We start from the raw sequence: 19,524 nt of genomic DNA on the forward strand, positions 1-19,524 counted from the left end.
CAATTCTGTCAAATTTAGAGAGCATTTATCAAAAGAACTAACTTTCTCTGGAGAAGAACAACAAAGCCACTAGTGCGGCACGGCTGAATTAATCTACAAGGTCCAAAATTAAGACCAGAAACATCCAACTTCTGCACATCAGAGAGACAATGCACAGCTATTACAGACTCTAAATATACCTCTTTTCATCTCTGACACATTCTTCAACAGTCTCTCCATTTGTTATGTCTTTGGCCTCCTCTGTCTTTCCTGAGGGTGGGAACTTTCACACACAAAAAGAGGCATTTTGAGGCCCACAGTGACTTAGGGCAGTGATAGGCTGATGTATGAGGAGGGGCATTGTGGGTAGGCATGACAAGCAAAGGGAAGCCATCAGTGGAACATCTAAGGATCAGGGAATGAAGACTCTCTGGCACCCGGAGCTGCTCTCAAACACTGGCTCTCTGATAGAGCCGACCTTGGACTTAATCACTACCAGAAGAAAAGAGCACCGCTTGACAGGAAGATGGAGAGACGGTGGGAGAGCGTGTGTGTGTGTGTGAGAGAGAGAGAGAGAGAGAGAGAAAGAAAGGCAGACAAAAACACACAAAGTGCTGGAGTAAAAGAGAGAAAAAAAGAGATACATACAGGGGGTGACAATGATGAAATGCAGAGAGAGAAATTGGACAGCAGAAGAGACACAAACAGGTAACAACACTGTTCAAAGCGACGGATAATGACTCTGTTGGCGTTTTTGTTTTTTTGTTTTTTTAAATCAGCAAAGAGTAGCTGAGGCTGCCTGAGAAGCAGAGGCAGAGCACAGAAAATACAGTATGTTATCACACAAATCCATTCCCTCAAAGACAAATACACAAACATAGCTGAAGAGCAGGGGTTACGCTCAAGCTGGCAGAGTGATGCCTCCCTACGCCTATACACACACACAAAATATAATGTGCTTCCACCTCTGTGGCTTGTAACAGGCTTCACTAAAGGCTGGACCCCCTAAAACTAAATTAGGAGAATGATTAATCTGATGCAGGTCCACAAAAAACGCATATAAAGTTCTCAAATGAGTTGCTGAGGGAGAAACTCTGGGACACCCACAAAGCCTCCATCCCAAGATGTTTTGTAACCATTACACAGCCACGGTATGTGACAAGCCTCATTAATTAAACGATTATTAATATCAAGAACTTAGAGTTTGCTTTGAGCTTCGATCTCAAAACCGACCATAAATATAAATTTACAGTATACCCCTGGCACTGAGACACAAAAAGACCACATCAGACACGTGCCTGGTTTTAAAATCATCACAGTTTTTGTTCTGACATTTGAAGCTGTTCGTTATGTTTGATTACCCAGTAAGGAAAGCGTTTGGAAGCTTGTTTTCGATTAGCAGACTTCACTCTTACAGCCAGCAGAAATCTTGATCTTGCTTTTTAGTCACTAACAAGATGATTTATCAAATAGTGTCTGGCTACAAATATTGAGTTCTGTTACACATCACCGAGGAACCGCACAGCTCCAGTAGGACCAAAACACTGAAAAACCATTAGAGGATCATAAATGCCACAGCTTTGCAGTTACTCTACAGACCATTTGCATCGAACTGTGCACTGTGGGTGGCCTCTTTCAACCATCAGCTCACTTGATTAATAAAATACGATTTCAATCGATTTGCTCATCCCTCCTAATTTGTGAGAAGTCCGTATGAAAAAATATATCAATCTGAAACGAGTGTGTCATATGAGAGAAGTTAATAAAAGTAATGGATTTTCTTCCCTTTTTTTTCTGGTGATAGCTGGATAGCAAGTGAGGAGGCTGGGAAGATTATCAGAGAGGGAGAGCAATTGAGGAAGAAAAGATGTGGGAGGGAGTGTGTGATAATCGAACAAAAGAAGAGTGCTGCAGTCCTGGAATCGTATGCTGGTCCACGGAGTCATCAGAAATGCAACGATTCTAAACGCGAGAATATGATTTTCAATTGACACTGGATGGGACCAAGTGGGAATGAATGAGAGGAGGAATCAACTGCTAAACGAGATAATTACTGCCAGAGATTATAGAGGGAAGAACAGAGGGAGAGGTAGGGAGACAGAGACGGAGCGAGATGACTCGGAAATGATGGTCAAAGTGACAGAAACAAAGAGCTGTGATTTGACTCAACGTTTCTGTCATGATGCATAAATTACAATCAATACCTACGCAAGAGACCATCTTCAAAAAACTATTTAGGTGGGTGATTGGATCTGATGTAGACTTCTCATGCCATCACTGTACTTTAGCAGCTGAAGTGAACAATAGAAGAAAAAAAAGCAAGATGCTATCATTAAATGTAGGATTTTTAAAGATGCTCCCTCAGTAAAGGAGGCCAGTACTGATTTTGATATTTGAGATATCGCCCTCCATCATTTATTTACATATGCACACAGCATGAATATTTTTGATCCTTCAAAGAGTAACCTAACCATTTTCCACTATCCTGCAGTGACATGGAAGTGTACTACAATGTGTGCTAGTACACTGTGACATCACTGTGGCTCACTGTGAGCAATTCTCAGTATGTGCTGAAGTGAAACTTTTTCAGCCCGATGCGAAGTTACCCTCTAAATTTGTTTTTGAAAGAACTGTGACCAATTTTTTCTACTGATGGGGGCACTTTAACTTTAAAAAAACACAACAGATTCTTATTTTTCATTCAAGTCTACATCATAAAATTAGACCTTATGGCACAGGTACACAGTAAATGTGTACCTAATAAAACGGACACTTTATCTTTGGAGACACTGGCCTAAACTTCACACACAAATTTCAACACATATTTAGGCGTGTGTAGTAGTGTCATTGCATTTTGTGTGTGTGTGTGTTATTGTTGCACAATATACATCTCTGGCATCTGTCTTGTTAGAGCTCATAACTTCCTGGTGTAAAGAAAAACAGAAAAAGTTCTTTTTCTGAGACAAGTCTACATCTCTCAAAAATATCACTATTCCCAGACTTATTAACTCTGAATAAACCTCACCTTGGTTAATACTATAATAAATAATAATGAAGTGTGCTTGATTGTGAGTGTGGGCGGATGTGTATGCGTCCACCTCCAGGTATGCTAATGCTGTTATGACTGGCTGGCTTCATTACTGTCTGTCTACAACACACTGGCCAAGGTCAGTGGAGGCTGCAGAGATGATAGGGGGCCAAAACCGTGAGCACAAATTAATCTGCTGTTTAATCTAATAATGCAGCGTGGCATCGGGTGTCTCAGTCCTATTAACACAACTGTAATTGCATTTGAGGAGGAATGGACCAACGCTACCCCCAAGGGTACGTTCACGCTTGCATGTACACCCAAGTAAATCAAACACAAATCGAATTGTATTCTACAAGCACACGTGGGTATCGTACACACTCACACATAGGTGCACACACACTTTCTGGGCGGACGTTATGTTGAGGAAAGGAAATAAATGAAAAGAAAAGCAAGGTGCAGTATTTCCTGGCAAATTCCACTCAAGCAATCACCTTGTGAATGCATGTGTGTCCATGTTTATATGGCATGGCACATCTTTAACCATGGAGCGCTCCTCATTAGCATGGTAATATCCAAACAGCAGGGTGTAGTCAGAACAGCAGCGTATTATTAGGATTCATCTCATTAGGCTTTCATGAGATTTAAAAGTTAACACGAAATAACTTCAGAACTAAGTCTTAGATAAAAACACACAGTGTGGTCCTGAGTTTACTCGCCAAAAGTTAATTTTCCCCCCTGGAGACGATGCATGGCCTGCGGCAGCATGGAGAGCTGGCCTACGGTAACAGGATTAGACGAAAAACTTAGTCACGCCAAAACTTCTGTTGGTATTTCCTGATACAAGTAATTACCTCAAAAATGTGGAACCGATGACAAAAATTAGCCGTCTTTTAACTGCGCAGCAGGGACTACGGTATCTTCACTTTCACCAAACGTACACACACGACTCGAGCTCTTGAATAGGTCACAACTGAGAGGGTCCAAGGAGGGTCGAAATGCAGTCCACTATGATAGTGCAAGTCAAACGTGTGTGTGACACTTACTGCAGTCAGATGGATGACTCCCTGAGAGGTCACCGGGCATCCCATGAAGCCAACAAACTGCAGCTCAGGACAATGCTCTGCAACCGCTCGCACGGACCGATCAGTGACCTGGACAATAGAACAGAATAGGATAGCAGGGAGAAGAGAAGAGAGGGTTTAAATTAGTATCTCTGGTAAGAAACCACTGCACGTCATTGCCAAAATAGTTATTTCATTCAAATGGTTAATGATTTCTCTTGATCATACCAATTTTATTACATTCATTCACTCTATACTAAGTTGAGTAGGTTTCTTTTCTTCACATTTTTGAGGATTAACATATGATATCCATGGTTAAAAGACATCTGAAAGACGTTGTTTTTCTCTATTGGATAGTTTGTAGAGAGGAAAGCTGAATTTGCCAGAAGTGTTAGGGAATCCTATTAAGAGTATTTTTCAGTACTAGTGTGTGCACACAGGTGCAGTCAGATTTACGCCTAAACTCCTACTCCATCTGCGCTTCGGGTTGGTTCGTGTTTGATGAACAGCAGAGAAAAGGAGTGAGAGAAGGTGGTTCACAGAAGGAGAGCAGCAGGAGGAGGATAATGGGCAAGCTAAACAGCTAAAACAGCATAGCTGCCAAGCAGCAAAAGCGTCGACTTATGATGGATGGACCATTCCCCATCATTCACCCAGCCGTCTACTAACAGCTCATAATGGATCAGAGATCAATAGGGAAGCAGAGCATTTCCACCAGCTTCCACTGTAGTCATCAATACGGGTATTGATAACTACTTCACCTCCCTCATCACACTCAACACTGCAACAATATGTGGGAGATTGTTTGTTCTCTCTGTGGGCTTCGGCGGTGCTTCTTCAAACTCTTCATCAATCACAAAGACAAAATAAGATGAGAAGAAGAGAGAGAAGAGAGAGAATTGACTCTTCACTGTGATTAACTGGGAAAACAAAGAAAAACAAACATCAAAGAACATTAGAGAGCAAAAATCGCCTTTTCTAGGCATCACTGTCAAAATCAGCAATCTTTCGTTTTGAAATCACCAAAAAGCAAGTCAGGTAAAAAGTCCATTTGAATGCATGCAAAAAGCACGTGAACTAGTGATGGATCCAGACAAACACAAACTTTTCCTTATTAACTTAAATGTATTTGAAAAAAGTCTCTCGAAGAGCACTTCCATTGACAAGTCTGACATCTTTTCAAAACTAAATTGAAAGTACGCCAGACATTCAATGTGCAATTCTAAAAGGAGTGAAGTTTGGAGGAAACAGTCAGCACCATGGTAAAGGATGCATACTGCACGACGCAACTACTTTACCTCAACACTGACGGTCAATAGCGGATTTTCAAAGGTACGTAGCAATGTTTATTTATTCTATTTATGAGAATAACATTAAAATGAATTAGAAACTATTTTGGCATAACCAATGGCCTTGCCATTATCTTCTAGGAATGTCATGTCGAGGAAAAGAACGTTTTCCCATAGTCTGATAATTAGTCGGTGTTAGTGATAATGTGCAAAGGTTTCCAAAGAGTGCATCAACTACTGCTGCTTCTGAAGCACTGTCTTCATTGCATGTTGACACCATAATGAATTAGCTAGTTAGACTGCAGAAAGGGGTGATTTGCCAATGGAGTTGTAGAGTTCAGCTGTACAACAGAAATGTTCAGATAGCAGGCAATTAGAGCAAGATATAACCCTACAAGTGTAATTGCTGCTAGACTGTCATTTTATGGGTTTTATAGTTTTCTAATCTATGATATCACTACTTTACATTTTAGTTTGTACTTGGGGAATGGGCGTGGGGAGATTTTGTTTGCTCACTACCAATCTTTACAAAGGAACACGTCAACATGTCATGAATAAATGTGTCTAAACTTTACAAAACTATGATTACAGGACCAACACTGTACTGTATTTTTAAGCACACCTTAATGACTGATACAATATTCCATAATGTAATATCATTTAGCTACATTGTGCTATGCTTTAGTCTGGCCCTGTTTTGAGCTACATATTCGGGTTGAAATGTTTCTGCTTTTGTGGTGCAAGCAACAGAGTCGCACTGTCACTGCAGTCAATGTCCCACTGTGACCAGACAGCCAGGAACACAGAGTCATTCCCCCTGCCTCACTTCTGTTGAGTCATAGCCTGGTGTGTTCATAGATCCATTTGACACCCTACCTAGTAACGCTGATTAAACTACTACTTGTAAGTCTTCCTCTTTACTGATCACTATACTTATCCATATACCCTTCATTTTCTTGATGTTATATACAGACACCCTAATGTTGCCTCTCCATCTCTCTTTTTCTGCCTGTCTCACTGCCCTGGACCCGCCTTCAGGTCTACCTTAAAGATTACTGAGTTGAGGCAGAGGGAGATGGAAAACCCAGAGAGACAGTGAGGGGAAAGAGAGAAGTCACGAAAAGAAAGAACAAGGTGTCCATTTATCTTTCACCAAGCCACATACAGTATGGCTTATCTGGTCAGAACACCTCGTATAACTCAAGTAAAGCTCAAAGGTAGGTTTTTCACCTTATCAGAAAGGAGCCAAAGGAAAGAGTTTCCAGTCCCAGATGAGGCAGTGGCAAAAACTTTTGAGGTATAATTTAGCAATGAGCAAGGTGTTTTAGGTTAGTACTACAATTCTGCCTCTGACCAGGAACAAAAGTTGAATTGAAAGAAAAAAGGTGTGCAATGAGGCTTTGAACCATGTTTTAGCTATGCCCAGCTTTATGGATTGCAGCGTTAGGAGGTTGGTCTTCCACTGAAATATCTTAAAAACAATTGGAGGGACTGTCGTGAAATTCTTTACAGGCTTTCATAATCCCAAGAGGACGAACCTTACTGATTTTGATGACTACCTTACCTTTTTTCGAGCACCATCAGCAGTTCAAAAGCAGACCATCAGGTCAAAGTTTTAATTTGTACAATATTCTGGTTTATGACCAAATATCTACCAAACTAATAGCATTCCCATCAGCCTCAGTTGTACTTTGTTTTTTGTAAATCGCAAAACTGACAAATGATGTGGTGTATCTGTCTGCCCTAATTGACATTAGCCTTCAACATTTTAGCTTGTTCATCAGAATTAAATATCAAAAAAGTAGTGCTGTGTGGGCAGTCAACTAAAATGGGATCATGTTGAGGAAAGAGCAGGTTGAGAGGGAGCTGTGTATAGTTGCACTCTATCCTTCCTCCCTCCAGTATCTGTATTTTAAGCCTTCAACAAAAGGGAATAAAACATATCACACAAAACAGAACTGTTCATCCTGGACACAGTTGTCTGTACAATCTGTAACAGCTCACTGTACTTGCTAGATTTGTACAGAGCAGTTTTCCAGGGTAATCAATAACTGGATGCACCTTAAAATTCTACACCTCCGGTTTGGACTACCACACCACCCATCAACACTCACTGTAGTCAGAAAAGATTAACTGAAGGTGAGTCAGAGTTCCCACTCTGAGACACTGATGCATATGGAACCTGATCTGCAGGGCCAGGTGGAGATGGGGGGGGGAGAGTAGAGCGGAGTTGTCTTTTTGAGTATAAAACTTGGGGTGAAAAAAAGGCTCCAGAAGGACCAGGCTGAGCAGAGCAGCTGGCAGGTGAAGTGAGCTGGCCGGAGCTCCCCCTACATGGCCTCTGCCAAAAAACCATCAAGGAAAACATTTTCAGGTTGACTACCAGCAAAATCAAAAAGCTACACACTGCCGAGATCCTTAAATCAGAACCGTCTGCAAGAGAAGCAAACGAATCACAGCAGAGGCCACCACCAGACTGTCTTTTAGACCAGTGTTTGTGCTGCAAGAGTGTGTGGGTGCAGTTCGTGTGTGTTTGTGAGTGTATACTTTTGTGTGCGAAAGTGGAGGAGACAAAAAGAAAGAGCAGGTTACACATCTACGGTAACTCTCAGCAGGTGAGAGGGGAGACAGAGGAGAAAAAAAAATAAAATCCCACCAGAGCAGAACAGGCCAAGAGGGCATGTACCGTATCAGATTAAGCCTGTGTATAAAGTGTGAGCATGTCTGTGTGTGTGGGGGTGTGTAAGACCATATGGGTTTGTAGCTAAGATTTGTCTCCAGCCCACAAACACAAAAAACCCATCCCAAATTTCTCTTTGCTACCCCCTCCTCCCCCTCAACCTTTCATGGACTTTGATTTAAAAACACGAAAAGAGCCATGGCAGGGCTTTGGAGAAGAAGTGGCTAGCCAAGAGAGGCCTTAAAGCCTTTTAGAAGGGATCTGGTTTAATGGTCTCTGGGTGAAGGAGGTAGGGAAAGCAAGAAAAAAAAGTGGGCTGGAATGGTGGAAATGCTGCAGTCATAAAGATAGCTTTTGTGTGTGTGTGTGTTTTAAAGAGCTGGAAGGTAATTGTTGAGAGTGCTGTGGTAGCAAAAAGGGGTAATGCTGTATGCGAGTGTGTGGTTTTTGTCTGGCTGTCCGTTCTTAGGAAACGCTGGGGCAGCACCCGGGGGCCACTTCTCATCCAATAAGGGCATTTAAGGTTGTCAATATTGTCTATCATACGACTCATTTGACTCACAAGTGCAAAGGCAAAAGAGATGTAAATAGAAAAAAAGACCACAGTAGATTGCTGTTCATCGTTTTCTCCCTCCCTCCCACTAAAGTTTTACATCCCTCCCTTGGAATTAGTCATAATGCAGGAGGGTTTCCAAACAGTGCATCAACTGGCCGATTCTCACCAACAAAAACAACACAGCAAGAATACGCCCTCCTTCACATCATTAACTGTGTTCTTTCTGTCTTTTATTTCTTTGTACATATTTTACCCTCACGCACGCACAAACGCACACACACAAGTTAAGCCGGTTTCATCAGAGAGGGAGATAGCAGGGAGTGTGTGGAGGGCAGGCACATTGTCATTTGTCTATGTTTGAAATGCTGATAATGATACACAATCACATAAACACACCCACACAAGAAATGATTCATCCCACACATGTGCATGAAAAAAATAATGCTTTCTTGTCCCAAAAAACAGTAAAACACTGCAGAACTTTAAACTCTTTTATCTAATTGCCAATTGGAAGTAGTCGATCCTTGCTAGACCTCCCATCCAGCTGTGCCTGACGAGTGACTGGCCAAAAACCCAGAGAGAGAAAGAAATGTACCTCATTCAGAGTGCACTCAGCCCATGAGAGCTGCATTTCTTTGGTTGCCAGCAACAGTTTGTCACTCAAACAAGACTAGGCAGCATTGTTACGTTGCTATGCCTCAGGAGTTTGCCAGCGTTCAACAACAAGGACGATTTTGTTATCTGGACCAAAGACAACAAGGGTGCAACCATGAGCAACTCAAGCATGGACTGCAAAAGTCATAGTCAAGTTATGTTTTTTAGATTTTAAAAGATTTTTTAGTTATTGCAGTGTCCCATTTATTTGGACACTGAAACATAGTATTAAGCATTCTCAGTGTCAGGACCAAACTCAACGAAACGCAGTTCTTGGGTGGGTTTCCTGAAGTCTTACACTTGCACTGTATTTCTTACATGGCTGCGATGATAGGGTTGTGTTGTTTCAGGTGCTGGTGAGACAATTAAATATGATCCAGGAGGTCCAGTTTGGGTAACAGATGCATGAGTTAGAAAGCTTATCAGCAACCCTGTTGAGCCAACACAGCTGTGTTCAAATGAATGATGGGGCTGCATTTTTTTTTTCCACAGAGCACTGTTTGCAAGAACACTCAGGTTCATTAAAACTTTTTTTTCTTTTCTGACAGTAGTCAACAGGGTGACATGATTCATACATGTAAAAGTTTCATACATGTAAAAAGAGATGTTGCGAATAAGCGTTTATTTGTAAGACTAGTGGAAATAAGAGTGATGCTGCAAAACTCCAAAGGATGTTTAAAAGGTACGTTAGGTCAGGCTTTGAATATGGTGTCACATCTCAGTAGCTTTATGACAGCACAGCCTGATACTCACTGAAGAGTGTTATGATTGGCCAAAACATCGTGAAACATTAATAGTTTTGGCTTCCAAAAGAAGGCTCACCCAGCATTATCCCACACAGGGGAAATTCACTTGTTACAGCAGAGAGTCCAGAGACAGAAAAGATGCAGAAAAAAAGTGTCACTAACAGAAGTAAATAATATAAGAAATATATCCATCATACAATATATATGTGTGTAGTGCACTGGAGGTGTACACTGCACAGGAGAAAAACAAATGAGTTATGACAAAATGCAGGTAGTGGCTATGATATTGTATTGATAAATATATGTTGTGCCCACATGCCTCAAAGTGTAACTTTAAGATCTACTGCAATGAGGAAAACAAAAACCTTGCCATCACAACAACACCCAAGTTGCAGAGTCCAAAAAGAAGTACAAAACTTTATTATTTCAGTGGCAAAGATGCTTAAACTCAGCAAAAATCCTCAATCAAAAGCCCGCTGAATATCATGATGTATTTATGAAAGCTCTGTTACTGAAGTGCTTTGTGCAATTTTACAGATTTCCAATATTACCCATAAACAAGGATGCGAACTGCAGGGCTTCGAGGTGCATATTGAAGTGGGATGATTTTCATCAAAGTTCTGTTCTTTCCAAGGTAATCATTTTCTCCATAAATACTCTCTTAGGGGTGATTCTGCAGTGGGTTCATCACAGCCTTGAAATACACACACACACGCACAAACAAGCTCAGGTGCACACTCATAAACCCATACACCCCCCGCCCAACTTTGTCTCGTTTTAAAGAGCTCAGATGGGCTGTATTGACGGGAAGGACTGGCGATCTGGCAAAAATCTAAATGAATACTTATCCTCTAATATCCAATGCCTGGAGACAGAAGCAACACGGAAAGTCATAAAGTTTTACTACAGTGAGGGAGAGTCTCTTTACTGTGCCTTCTCTGTGCTGATGAGCAGGCACTGTGTGCAAAGTGCAGGGTGGTTTGATTGGAGTTGTGCATGTGCATTGATCAGAAAAGCATCATAGAGATGAGCAACTAAAGCTTTATTCACATTTGACTCTGCAGAAAAACAAAAGCTATGTGATGTGGGCACGCTTTCTCACATACAGACATATATATATAAAAAAAAAAATGAATACACAGGCATACAGAGGGACACATGCAGCACACACACACAGTCCAAGTTTAAAGTTGAGTCTAGACAGATGTGAGGGCTGCGGTCTCCAGGTATACGGTGTGATATTTTCCTTGGCTAAACAGAGGGACACATTTATTAAGTCACATTTATTAGACGTGATGAGACAGGAACGCGGGATGGATCGCAGTGAGAGACAAAGAAGAGGGAGAGGAGGGGAAGAGGGGGAATGAGAGATTTGCAATCTTTTCATGTTAACATAATGTAACCTCTAGTCTTCAGAGTACTGCTTTGGCAAGCTTGGCTGCTTCTTTCATGCCTGTAAATCCTGTCTGAATATGGATGGGACAGACAGCCAGTAAGAAAGATGGAGAGTTGGTATGACAGGCCAAACAAGCCATGTGTGTGTGTGTGTGTGTGTGTGTGTGTGTGTGTGTGTGTGTGTGTGTGTGTGTGTGTGTGTGTGTGTGTGTGTGTGTGTGCAGGGGAGTACATGAATATGAGAGCAATCTGATCTTATTAGAGGCCTGACGGGATGAGGAGCTGTGATGAGAGCTCACTACCATCTAATCAATCAGTCTAATTAACCGAGCTTTATGAACACTGGGCAGAGCTGAGAGAGAATCCGCCGACACACAGATTAATAATGATTACTGAATACACTGCAACACATTCTATTAACAATCCATCTTCATGCCTATCTAGCGGCTTTGCATACGAAGTCGCTTCATTGCCAGTTGCAGGAAATCCTCTGAAACGTATTAGAGGTTCTTCTGTCTCCATCAAGTCTTAAAAGTGAATGAAATACTATTCTCAAGAATTCATTTGTATTTAATGAAGCATAAAGTTCTCAAAGTGACTCAGTGCCATTGGTGTAATAATTTGACTGTGTTACATGTGTGTAGGGCTTTTTCAGCAATGTAATTTGATATACAGACATGGTAGGATGGATATGACAAAAAAAAAACCTCAACAGAAGACAGAAAACAGTCTGAGGTCATTTTTGTTTACACTCACACTTAAGGGTGAGACAGACGGAGCTGCTCTTTGACGCCCTCCCATGCCCTCACAGAAGAGTCCTAGTGTGGAAGTCGAAACAGGTCACAACAGAGGGATAGGCAGTAGCATAGTGCCTGTTTGCATGTGTGGTTGTGTGTGTTGTCAAGTGTTCACACCAAGCAGACTTTTAACCACCAGCGGGGGTCTGCATGTGTCTGTGGTGTTACCGTGACCTGCTGCTGGGCAGCAACTGTCAGTGATGGCACAGCCACTCCCTGACCACTTGACCACCCACGATGCCATGCTGTGGGCAGCCGGCATTTTGTTTGTGTAAATGTAAAAATGTCTGTTCCTTTTTACTTTTCTCTCTCTCTCTCTCTGGGGTTTTATTGTGAGCAACCAATACATCTGAAACTGTCTCAATGTCTCTTTCACCATGTTTTTGTCTTTCTTAACTTTTCCCTGCTCATTATTTTGAGCTGTGAAGTATTGTAGAAGAAAGCACAGCTGTGTAGAGGCCAGTGTGTAAAACAAAGTCACAATATTAAGGAGAAAAACATCTAACTGAGGGCAAGCCAGAGGCAAACCAAGTAATTGGTATTTAGTGACAATGATTCAAGTCTTTAAAAAAACAGCTTCTCAAGCAAGTACATTTAAAGAGTGTAGTAATTTTACTAGGGCTACAACTAATTATTATTATCATTGTCAATTAATCTGTAGATAATTTTCATCATTAACTGATTAATTGTTTTCTCTGTTAAATGCCAGGAATTTGGAAAATTTCCCACAGCAAAGTATTCAAATTGTTTAATTTAGCCAATAACCCAGAAGCAACAAATGTTTTTTTGTTTTATTGCTTAAAGCTTTAAAAAAAAAAAAAGGCTTCGATCTGTTGATCAAAGGACTGACAAATCAAGTAGTTTAAATTTAAATGTGTAACATGTATTTCTTAATTGATTTATTGAATTGCAAATAAATAAATTAAATAATTTCGGTTCATTAATATATTTATTGAATTGTATTCAATCAATGAATACATTAATTTGAATAAATACATTTATAAATGTGATTAAATAAATAAATAAATACATTCATTTATTAATTTTACCTTTATACCCTTATAGCGTACAAAGGGTTTTATTTAGTATTTCTCCTTGTTGGATCAATGTCGCCATCTGTGAGTACGAGTGGCGAGTTCAGATTTGGTTTAAACTGTTGCTCAAAAGATTAGTCGCTTAATGGGTGAGGCAATTTTGATAATATATTAATAATATTTGAATGTTCAAGCATAATACCAAATATTTGTTGTTTTCAACTTCTGAAAATAGAGAATTTGTTGCTTTTCTTTGTTTTTATATGACTGTGACTGAAAAATCTTTGGCTTTTGGACTGTTAATGGGACAAGCTAAGCTATTTGGAGGCGTCTCCTTGGGCTCTGGGAACTTCTTAGAACCATCCACTATGTTCTTACGTTGCACAAGCTACACAATAAATCCAAATACTAATTAACACATCTAATCAAATAATAATAAATAACAAAAAACACATAGCCAATATTTGCTGCCCATATTTAAACATATATTCAAGGAAAGTAAAGAGATCAAGTTAAAAAAAAAAGTATGGACATCCACTTTCACCACTTCCTACCTACCCAGAGATTCTTCACATCTCTCCACCATACACTGTGACGAAAATGCCATAAAATTATCTGAAAAGCACACTGTATATTTTTCAAAAATCGAAGGTGGCTCTGAAAGATGACTATGTTTGAAAAATGAAACTCCCAGGATCAATAGCTCCACTTTTCTCCAGCTGTGGCCATCTCAGTCACACTTGGGAAAAAAAAAAAAAAAAAATCCATGAAAAACTTGCCCTATCATTTTCACATATCTCAAAAAAAAAAGTAACTGCTACCTACTTCACAGGAATGATTCCATAGCCTGAACAAAAGCGGTATTTTATGCTTTTTTAACGGAAATCAATTAATGGGCTGTCTCTCTTCTCTCTCACCCACACTTGTCAAGCAATCTTGTCTCGCTCTATCGTAGTCATCGGCCTTGATGATGCCAGCGAGGACTGAAATCTGCATGGGTGATCGCCAAAGTGATTGATCGCCTCACTCGTCTGTACGCTCCAGTCTCAGCTGAAAATGACCTGTCATTTATTCAGTGGCTTAAGCCCTCAGTTCCCTCCTGAGTTTCACATGCCGTCTTCTATCACAAGGTGGCTGTGTGTAATTGGACATACATGTGCGCAGGCAGTGGGTGAGTGTTGGCTTCCCCTACTGCCCCTACATAGCAGTTTCCTTGAGCTCCAGAGGAGGTTTTGTTCGGCCTGTTTCCCTAAGGATCGATAATGCTTTGTTACATGTCAAATGGGAATCAGAAGCTACTTCGGAGGAAGCCAAAAGACATACCGTACTCCTTTAAAAGGAAAGTCATTACACCACATTGTCAAAACTCTCTTGAGGTTTCAAATCCCAGTGTGTTCTTTTCCCCAGAAACATAGTTCTCTGTCGCATGTCAGGCGGAAATCTGAAGGTACTACGGAGGAAGTTAAAAGTGACATTTTACTCCTTTAAATGCAAAGTGGTAACTGTCATTACACCACACTGTCAAAGCTCCCGAATACATCTTTTGAGTTTTCAAATCCCAGTGTGTTTTTTTTTTTTTTGCCAAGCACATATTCACTGAGGGGCTCATCCTCAATGTCAACTTTCTATATTAGTTCTATAGCTCTGTGAAAGAAAGTGCGAGCTAGTTTTGTTGCTGTGATGGTTGTAATGAAACATCTCAGAAAGGAAAAAAGTCCATCGGTATGTAGAGTACAGTAAGAATGCAGCATTTAAAAGAAGCACAAACAGCTTGAACTCGATAATTATTTTGCAAAAAAAAAAGCACAAAAGATACCATTTCATAACAAAAACAAACAACTCCCTATTCTCGTTACCCTTTTCCAGGGAAGCCAGAGAAAATACATTATTGGAAATGCTACTTCTAAACCCATTCACTCTGCCTACAGCAAGCCATCAATTTTCCAGCTTGCCCTTCAGCTTATGTTTCTAAACAGCACAACACGCACACGAGCGCACACATCTGCACGCATCAACTGTTCAAAGCCAGCACTGACTTTTGAAGATGTTGAACTTGTGTTTTTAGCACTGTTGTGGAAATTGCAACTATATAAGGCTTGAATGTGTTTTGCACAATAGTAGCCTAATAGTAACCTTACCACTGCTACTTTCCTCTTTATTTCAGCATTTAGACCATGCTGTTAGTCTTCATAATTTTACTGACAAACATGCAATAACCTGAGGTCTGACCTATAAGCATAAGGTGTTTATACGTGCCATAGTATTGTGGTTTCTACCAGAGTACTCCAGATGGCGTATCCAAGTTTATAGCAGGATACGTAGTTTACATGCGCAAAACACAACCTGATCATAAAATGTAAGCAAACTCGATACTCGATGATAAAAACATGTACACTACATACTGTTTTGTGTTTAATCGCCATCCTTAAAGTATCGGCAGCCAGGTGGTCTCTCCCTTTCACAAAGAACTGGAAACCACCTCGAGAGACTTTGGTCTGAACAACTCTGAACCTCTTAACCCTTCACTGTTCCCATGGTAACTGCCCAGGACAATTTGTCAGGGTGTACCTGAAATTGGCTTTTAACACTTTGAGTTTTACTTAGAGATCAGTTTTATGTCTCATGCTAATGATGAAAAATGGGACTTAAAGAGGCCATTTTGACCATGGACCTCTGCCACTATGACAGGCTGCTGTGGTGACGTACCTATCAATGGCTGGCGTTACAGCTATGGCCCATATTGGATTGTCCTGTTCAGCAGTCTATGGAGGGCACCACCACCTCTTCTTCTTATCGACACAATACTAAAGGTATGGAGCAGGAGCTGGCACCAGCTGAGAGAATCACAGGACTAAAAAAAAAAAAAAAAACGCTTCACTGCTCTCCCCTCTCTCTCTCTCTCTCTCCCTCTCTCCCTCTCCCTCCCTCTCCCTCTCTCTCCCTCTCTCTCCCTCTCTCTCCCCCTCTCCCTCTCCCTCTCTCAGAGAAAACAGCGGTTTTCAGAACCTTTATGTTTCTTTGAGATGACATTGATCTTGTTGGTGGTTCTTTGATGTTAATCCTCCACTAAATAAGCTATTCAGCAAATATGATGAAGCCCAAGTGGTGTTTGTGAATGTGAGAAAGAATTTGTGAAGACAAAATATGCAACTATGCAAAGAATAGGAAGACCAAGCACTGAGCTCTTGTCTATTACATTTCTAATCTCAATCTTCATCTTTAATCTCAACATGGCCTTGCTGTAGGTTCTCTACCACTTCTGTCTAAATATGACATAATTTGCGTCTGTAACTCTGGGTGTCCATTACTTCTCAAATTTCAAAGATAACCAATTCAAGTGTATTGTAGAATTAACAATAAACTAGTCACTGAGTTATCAGTAAAACCAGACCATACAAATTAAATAAGCACCAAGTGTTCTGCTTAGTGCCGGTGCCAAAGCAATTCAGCAAAATATTTAGGGCGACTGAAAACACTGAAAACAGCATAATCCCCAAAAATGTCCTGCTCATTTATCTCCTTCAGTTGTTTATGGCCCACCTCTGATCTCCTGACTATGGACCTCACCTTTCCCTTCTCGGTTAATTACTTGTAATCTATTTAAGCACTTACACAGCAAAGAAGAAAAGAAAACGAAGGAAGGAAACCTGGTTTCTCATTTAAATAATACTAAAGAAATCAGGTTACAGCAAAAAACAGAGTATAGTTTATTCAAATGTACTATGTCTCTCCAGCGCCAAGGTGATCCTGTTAACTCCTTGAAGAAAATGACCTCATCAAGTTGAAGCACTGTAGACTAAATGCAGTGTATAATCCTCGTTAGTGAAAGCTAATTTACAGAATTTCTCACAAACGTTGAGCTGATAATATGTGTAGGAGTGGCCTTTTATTGATTCCAGAGATCAGTCTCTCAGTACTTTGAGAAATGTTTCATTGCTGGTTTTATTGAAACACAATCCAGCTCATTCATCTGTCTGGGCCTCCTGCAGGCTGTTCCTTTAGTTTTTTCCGAGTAAGCTTGTTTGTCTTCTCTCCCTTCATTTCACCGTGTACAAAAGCCGCCCTCCTGCACTGTCTGCAACACCTACGCTGCTCCAGCTGCATTGGTCTAAACTAAACTGGCCTCTTAATACACTTTCTGCAAGTCATACCCCCTAAAAAAGCATGGATGTCAGACACAGGTGCAACTTTGCCTGCGGAGCTCTTAGTCACAAGTGAAAGCGTCCAGATTAACATTGTGATCACAGTAAGTTCAGGCACGCGAAGACAGAGGAGCTGAGACACGAGGGGAGAGAGAAAGAGACTAAAAAGAAACATGTTTCCTGAACACAGTGGGCTTACTAGATGGACAGCAAACTGCCTGGTGCGTAGAATGCATTTGCTTTTTGGAGAAGAGTATGTAACTTTAATAAAATAAATAATTTAAAAGTAATTTAAAAATTGTAGTCTTTCTCGGTTCAAACCATTTGCATGAAAATTTGCTAAAAAAAAAATCATTACAGCTGATGTAGTTTTGTTTTTCAGTAGGAGCATAAACATATTCCAGGAGTTGAACATTTTCAGGCACCATTGCCTGATTTGAACTGTTTCTAAGACCGTCTATAGTACAGTAGGCTCTCACTAAAGCCTTCGTCATCCACAACCCTTATACAGCGAAGCTCCATACTTTATTCTCTCCACCTTGTCAGTGTCATGGTAGGCCAGAGATACCTGGAGCTGGCCTGAGGGTAGCGGCCACCTCTGCCCTCATGGCCCCTGGGCATGTAGCCTCTGCCTGCTTGGGCTTTATGATAAGAGCTGGAGGTGCGCTATGGGGACAGTTGACATCCTGAATACTCTGGAGGTGCAGACAGTGCCACATACACGATAGCGTTCAGGGTGTTCTGTTATGCAGATGATGGCCAGGTAGGTGACAGTGCCCAGGGCAGAGAAATTAGAAGGTTGTAACATGTTACTGGTCCGCGCGCAGCTCATTCACAGGGCAGTAGTCATGCTGATGGCTAGAGTCGTGGCAAAGACAGATATCTGCTGTCAGAGGGACGGAGGTATGATTCAAATAAGAGCAAAGGGGAAAAGGAAAGACTTTTTCCATACATTTTATGAGTAGAGCAGCCTCTAACAAAGCGTCCTCCACAGAAGCTGAATGTAAAGAAATCCTCTTGTCCTGTGGCAATTTATCCCTGTAGAGTTCTGTCTAGAAACCGACTTTTTTATGTGTGGTTAGAGAGCCCTTGCTTGTTTTCCCTGAAGCTTAATAAGCCTAATATATTTAAAATGTATATATTCAAAATATAACATGTAAAAATGTCTTGCTATGTTGGCGAGGTGATCTTTATTTCAGGCGATATGGGATGTCTCCACTGGCCAGATTAAGATTGGCTTTCTAGTATGTCGATTTGAAAGGGTTGCCATCGGTTAAATTCAAAACTGGATGCATCAGAACCTAAAAACAAAAAGTGACAAAAGGAAGGAGCAGGCAAAATGAAAATAAAGATGAGGAAGTGTGATATCTGCAAACAACAATCTCTTGTATAAAAAAAAAAAAAAAGCAGCAGTGACCATGACAGCTGCATGGCCTCTCACTCCCTTTATTCTGTACATAATAAGCTGTAGACAAGTAGACCATTATCTTTCCCATTACTGTTCAACTTTGCAATTTATGTCCAGGAGTTTAACGGCGACTCGACCCATTAAAAAGGCTAATAGCTATTGAAGTTCACTCTGTGTTTGTGCTTGTGCATGTGAGACTGACTGACAATGACTGACACTGAGAGAGAGACAGAGAGAAAAAAAAAGAGTCACAGACAGAGGGCGAGACATCGGTGGTAAGCTAATTAGTTCAACACTATTGCAGATGTCTAAGGGTTCACTTTTAAACCTTTCTTCGCGACCATATTACCCACGTCAATGCTAATTCTACAGGAGCCAGGTCACACGGAGAATGGCTTGCATAATAAATGCGCCTATGACAAGGCCTGAGGCTGACCAGTAGAGAAATGGAAAACTGACCTTTTGTGTTGTTTTCCGGGCTTACATTGCTCAATCATCAGGTCCACAGGCTTTCTGCAAAGGTTGTTAGGGAACCATTGTACCCCTGGGTGCCATGAGGTGCAACGGGAGAGAAGGACGGAGTGACGGCACAAGAGAGCATGAATGAAATCAAAATAGAAAAAGAAAAATAGACAAAGAACAGCAACGAGAGAGACAGTAGAGCCACTGACCTGCCTAGACAGGAACATATGATAGTGTTTCTAGCAAACTTCTACAGGCAAAGTGCATGCTGTCATCTCTGATACATGGAG

General features: G+C 40.9%; 1 protein-coding gene across 1 annotated transcript in view; it reads right to left on the reverse strand.

Moving 5' to 3' along the window:
* The window catches only part of fbxl17 (F-box and leucine-rich repeat protein 17), a 205,606-nt gene that overhangs the window by 130,927 nt on the left and 55,155 nt on the right, over positions 1-19,524 (reverse strand). The window contains exon 7 of the mRNA XM_070833634.1: positions 4,054-4,161. Coding sequence (XP_070689735.1) covers positions 4,054-4,161 — 108 coding nt within the window. The remainder of the gene's footprint in view (positions 1-4,053; positions 4,162-19,524) is intronic.

Source organism: Pempheris klunzingeri, chromosome 7 (assembly GCF_042242105.1).
Source record: "Pempheris klunzingeri isolate RE-2024b chromosome 7, fPemKlu1.hap1, whole genome shotgun sequence".
Lineage (NCBI taxonomy): Eukaryota > Metazoa > Chordata > Actinopteri > Acropomatiformes > Pempheridae > Pempheris > Pempheris klunzingeri.